The sequence below is a fragment of the Otolemur garnettii genome, unplaced genomic scaffold, assembly GCF_000181295.1.
Source record: "Otolemur garnettii isolate 467f Iridium unplaced genomic scaffold, OtoGar3 scaffold00058, whole genome shotgun sequence".
NCBI lineage: Eukaryota > Metazoa > Chordata > Mammalia > Primates > Galagidae > Otolemur > Otolemur garnettii.
In genome coordinates this window covers 9,910,847-9,914,871 of record NW_003852453.1, presented here as the reverse complement: position 1 = coordinate 9,914,871, position 4,025 = coordinate 9,910,847, and the positions used below count along the sequence as shown (strand labels likewise).

General features: G+C 54.8%; 1 protein-coding gene across 5 annotated transcripts in view; it reads right to left on the bottom strand.

The window, feature by feature from the left end:
- Window positions 1-4,025, bottom strand: part of ADGRG1 (adhesion G protein-coupled receptor G1) — a 14,143-nt gene that overhangs the window by 3,394 nt on the left and 6,724 nt on the right. For 3 of the 5 annotated variants that reach the window (XM_023514776.1, XM_003792578.3, XM_012806871.2), the window contains 3 exons: window positions 2,432-2,718; window positions 1,328-1,436; window positions 22-290 (listed from right to left, as the gene is read on the bottom strand). In XM_023514776.1, the coding sequence (XP_023370544.1) occupies window positions 22-290; window positions 1,328-1,436; window positions 2,432-2,718 (665 nt within the window). The remainder of the gene's footprint in view (window positions 1-21; window positions 291-1,327; window positions 1,437-2,431; window positions 2,719-4,025) is intronic. The other 2 variants (XM_012806869.2, XM_003792577.3) reach the window with 1 other exon arrangement.

The following is a 4,025-nucleotide window of genomic DNA, read 5'->3' as shown; positions in this document are numbered from 1 at the left end:
CATGGTGTTCTTCATACCTACCTTGGAAGGAGGTGATGATGCTGAAGAGGTAGAGGACAACAAGCTGGAAAGTGCCAGAAGCAAAAGAGAAGAAGACCAAGGCCCATGGCAGACCAAGGACCAGACTGAGGCCCAGCAGCGTCAGCACATGAGACCACTTTTGGGTGTGTGGGCGCAGCCGCAGAATCTGCACCACCATTGTGCCCAGCATGGCCATGTTGAACAGAAACACCAGGCTGAAGAGGCCCAGGTTGGTGATGTAGCTGACCAAGGAGTCCCGGATCCAGCACCTGTGGGCAAGGACATGTGGACTTAGCATATAGCCAGGCTGGGGCAGCATTTCCTGGGCCATTGCAGTTGTCACCAGATTTTTTTTCAAGATTACGTGTTGCTTATGGCAAGGGCTGCTTGTTTTCTAGTTATAGTATTGATGTAATTTAAAAAAATACATTTAAATTAACAAGTCAGATAATTTAAAGAAAAATATCAAGTAAATAATAATACAGATGGTATCTAAGGTCAAAAATCACTGGGTCATGATGTGAAGGGTTGAAAATTTCAAAACACCAAGCTAATGGCAAAGATTCCTTCCCAGCCTAGAGTTCAAAGGAGCCCTGGCTGCTGTCTACGTTCAGAGGGATGAGCAGGGCCATTGCCAGCCCGCACAAATTAGGCATATGGAAGAGGACTAGATTTTAGCTCCACTCATTCCCTGTCTTTGAGCAATGCACTGACACCCACTGTGGCCAAGAGCAGGGGTCCTCAAACTTTTTAAACAGGGGGCCAGTTCACTGTCCCTCAAACCATTAGAGGGCCAGACTGTGGGCCCCAGGACAAGTCAGCTGCTAAGCAGGACAGGCAGTGGTGGCAAAAACACCCAGCAGGCCGGATAAACGTCCTAGGTGGGCTGCATGTGGCCCATGGGCCGTAGTTTGAGGATGCCTGGCCGAGAGTGTGTCCCTGCCTTCTCTGAGCTTTAGTGTTTTCATCTGCATGAGGAGACCGAGGAGGGCAGCCAAGGAACACAGCGGGGCTTCTCTGCTCCGGTCCGTACCGCCATTCACAAACGAGGAAACTGAGGCTCAGGGAAGGGCCAGGAGCTATGCAAGGTCACCTGGAGAGTGACTAGCAGATCTGGGCCATTTCTTACTCTCCATGACCTCCACGAGCCTTAGACGAGCCTTCTCTGAGCCTCCAGCCACTGCCAATACCTCAGAGGACTGGAACCCAGGTGGCTCCTGGCCAGCATGCCCTGGACCGAGGCTGCTCTCTGACCTCCATACCCAGAGGTCAACATTCCTGTGCCCACACACACATAGCCACTCACATGGAAGGGTAGATGACACTCTCAGGAGTCTTGTGCACAGCCAGAATGATGGGGCCGTAGTTGTCTATGTCCACCAGTGCCACCAGTGTCACCAGGAAGATGGGGAACCCTGAGGGAAGCAAAGCTTACAGTACTATCCCCCACCCTCTGAGGCCTGCCCATTCCCTGGCCTAAGGCGGGGCTGGAGGGTGAGGCCCCCTCTCAGGCCTGGGCTCCTGAATTCCAGTTTGGGTTCCCTATAGGGGGAATTCACCTCTTCTAAAGTGGCCCTGGCCCCCTCCCCATCCTGGTGGCCCCCAACAGAAAGGTCTGCAGCTCCCTGCTGAGAAGCCATATTACAGGAGAGATGGGAAGGGCTGCCGTGAGGGTCTGTCTACATTCGGCCTTGACCTCATCCTTTAGGTAGAGGTTGAAGGCTGGGGGTGGGGGGCTGTTCACTGTCAAACACCTGGGTCCTGACAGACAGCACTGAAGGCATTTCCTGCAAACAAGGGGAGTTAACGAAGGAGGAGAAACACAGGAGGAGTGGCAGGTTGGGGTTAGGGACATGTGGAGGTAGGGGTCTGTGCAATGTCCAAAAAGGACTGGTGTGAGCGCCCCTGAGCTCTGGGTCTGACATGAGAGGTCTGGGCCGTAGGTGAACTGGACTATTGCCAAAGCCACAGGGAATCTGTTACCTGAGGTTCAGGAGGCTTCCCAGGCAGGGCCACTGCCAACCTGAGTAAATTAGGTGAGTGGAGGAGACTGGATTTCAGCCCCATTGACCTCCCAGGGAGGTGCCTTTGAGTAGTGCACAACCTGCACGTCCATACACGGCTCACGAATCCCACTTTTAATGGGATTAATGCGATTGATATGGAGAATGGAAGTGTCTCTTAGGGACAGGGGTCATCACTTCATCTTTGTAAGGGGGACCTTGACCCAGCCAAGGTGAGGGACACCTGAGGATGAGTGGGGGCAGCAGTGGGGGAGTCAGAAAGATCGGTGGAGAAGCAGACAAGGTACCTGCATTTTGGACAGAGCCAAGTGGGAGAGGAGAGTCTGAGGGGCCCACTAATACTCCGATCCTGTGCCAGGAAGAGACCGTCACCCCAGCTCACTTACCCCAGCCCACAACGCTCAGCTTGAGCAGGTAGCCAGGGACGTAGGTGCCGAAGACCTCGACCACAAGGCGGTAGAGGTTGTAGCCCTCGAGGCCCATCCAGGAGAGGCAGGCAAGCAGGGAGAAGTGCAGGAAGATGGCACTGGTGTGGCAGGCAGCCCTGGAGCCCATCAGGGCCACCGGCTCGCTGAGCAGGAAGCTCACGTCCAGCAGGAAGACGGCCAGCAGCAGGTTCATGTGCACCTTGATGGTGTAGTCCCGAGGCTTTCTCCTGCACGGCAGGGGCGCACTGATGGGCCAGTGTGGGAAGGCAGAGTGGAGTGTGCGCTTCTCCAGGAGGCCTTCCCAGACTCCTCTCCACCACCTCCAACACGCACCACCAGGCACACACCACCACACATGCCCACCACGCACATGCACCTCCACACACGGGCACTACCACAGAGGCACCACCACACACGCACCATCATACACATGCACCACCACACATGCTCACCTTTACACACACACACCGTCACACACACCCCTGTCCACTCCCCTGGGCACACATGGCACAGCTGCAGCTGGTCTGCTCCCCGCTTCCCTCTCTGCACCACCAGATGCCCAGCACCCATATGCACATTTAACAGAAGCTCAAGCTCAAGGTGAGCAAGACAAATCAGCCATCAGAATAAACTAGATACTCCCCCTGCTGGATAGGAAAGACTTTGGCATTGTTGCTATTTTGGAGGATCTGTGCCATGCGTGTTCTGTGTCTGCCTGTCTGCACAATGCTGCGACTGTGGGTCTGTGTGGGGTGTGTGCAGCTGTCTACTTAGGGGGTTGCAAGTTGGTGTGTGCACATCCCACCCCTGTCCCAGGACTCAAAGTGGCCCCAGAGGGTGCAGCAGAATCCATAGGCCCCTGTGTCACTGTCCTGGATTTCACCCCAACCCCACCCCTGACTTGTGGCACTGTCTTGGACTGGTCCCTTCCCTGAGACTCTCAATTTACCCATTGTGCAGTGGGAAGGAGGTTTCTCCCTCTTAGGGTTGGTATGAGGGTTACCCTGATGCAAAGCCTCTGGCATAGGTAAGATCCTCTGTTCCTGGCTTGGCACCTGTAGCTCAGCAGCTAAGGCACCAGCCACATACACCAGAGCTGGCGGGTTCGAATCCAGCCCGGGCCTGCCAAACAACAATGACAACTACAACCCTCCCCCCAAAAAAGCCAGGCATTGTGGTGGGAGCCTGTAGTCCCAGCTACTTGGGAGCTGAGGCAAGAGAATTGCTTATGCCCAAGAGTTTGAAGCTGCTGTGAGCTGTGACACCACAGCACTCTACCCAGGGCAATAACTTGAGACTCTGTCTCCAAAAAAAATGATCCTCTGTTCCTGTGTCCTTGAGCAAGTTGGTGATCAATTAGGTGTTAGGGGGCTTCTGCCCTGCCCCCAGCCTTCTGCTGAGCCTATCAGCTGTCACCAACTTAGCCCCGTGTGCACAGCTGTAGGCACGCACAATACAGCCATAGGAGCACACACCTGCACACAGCTCCGTCCTCCCTGACTCCTAATCAAAGACAGTGAGGATAGCCCAAGTGTCCCCCAGAACTGAGGAC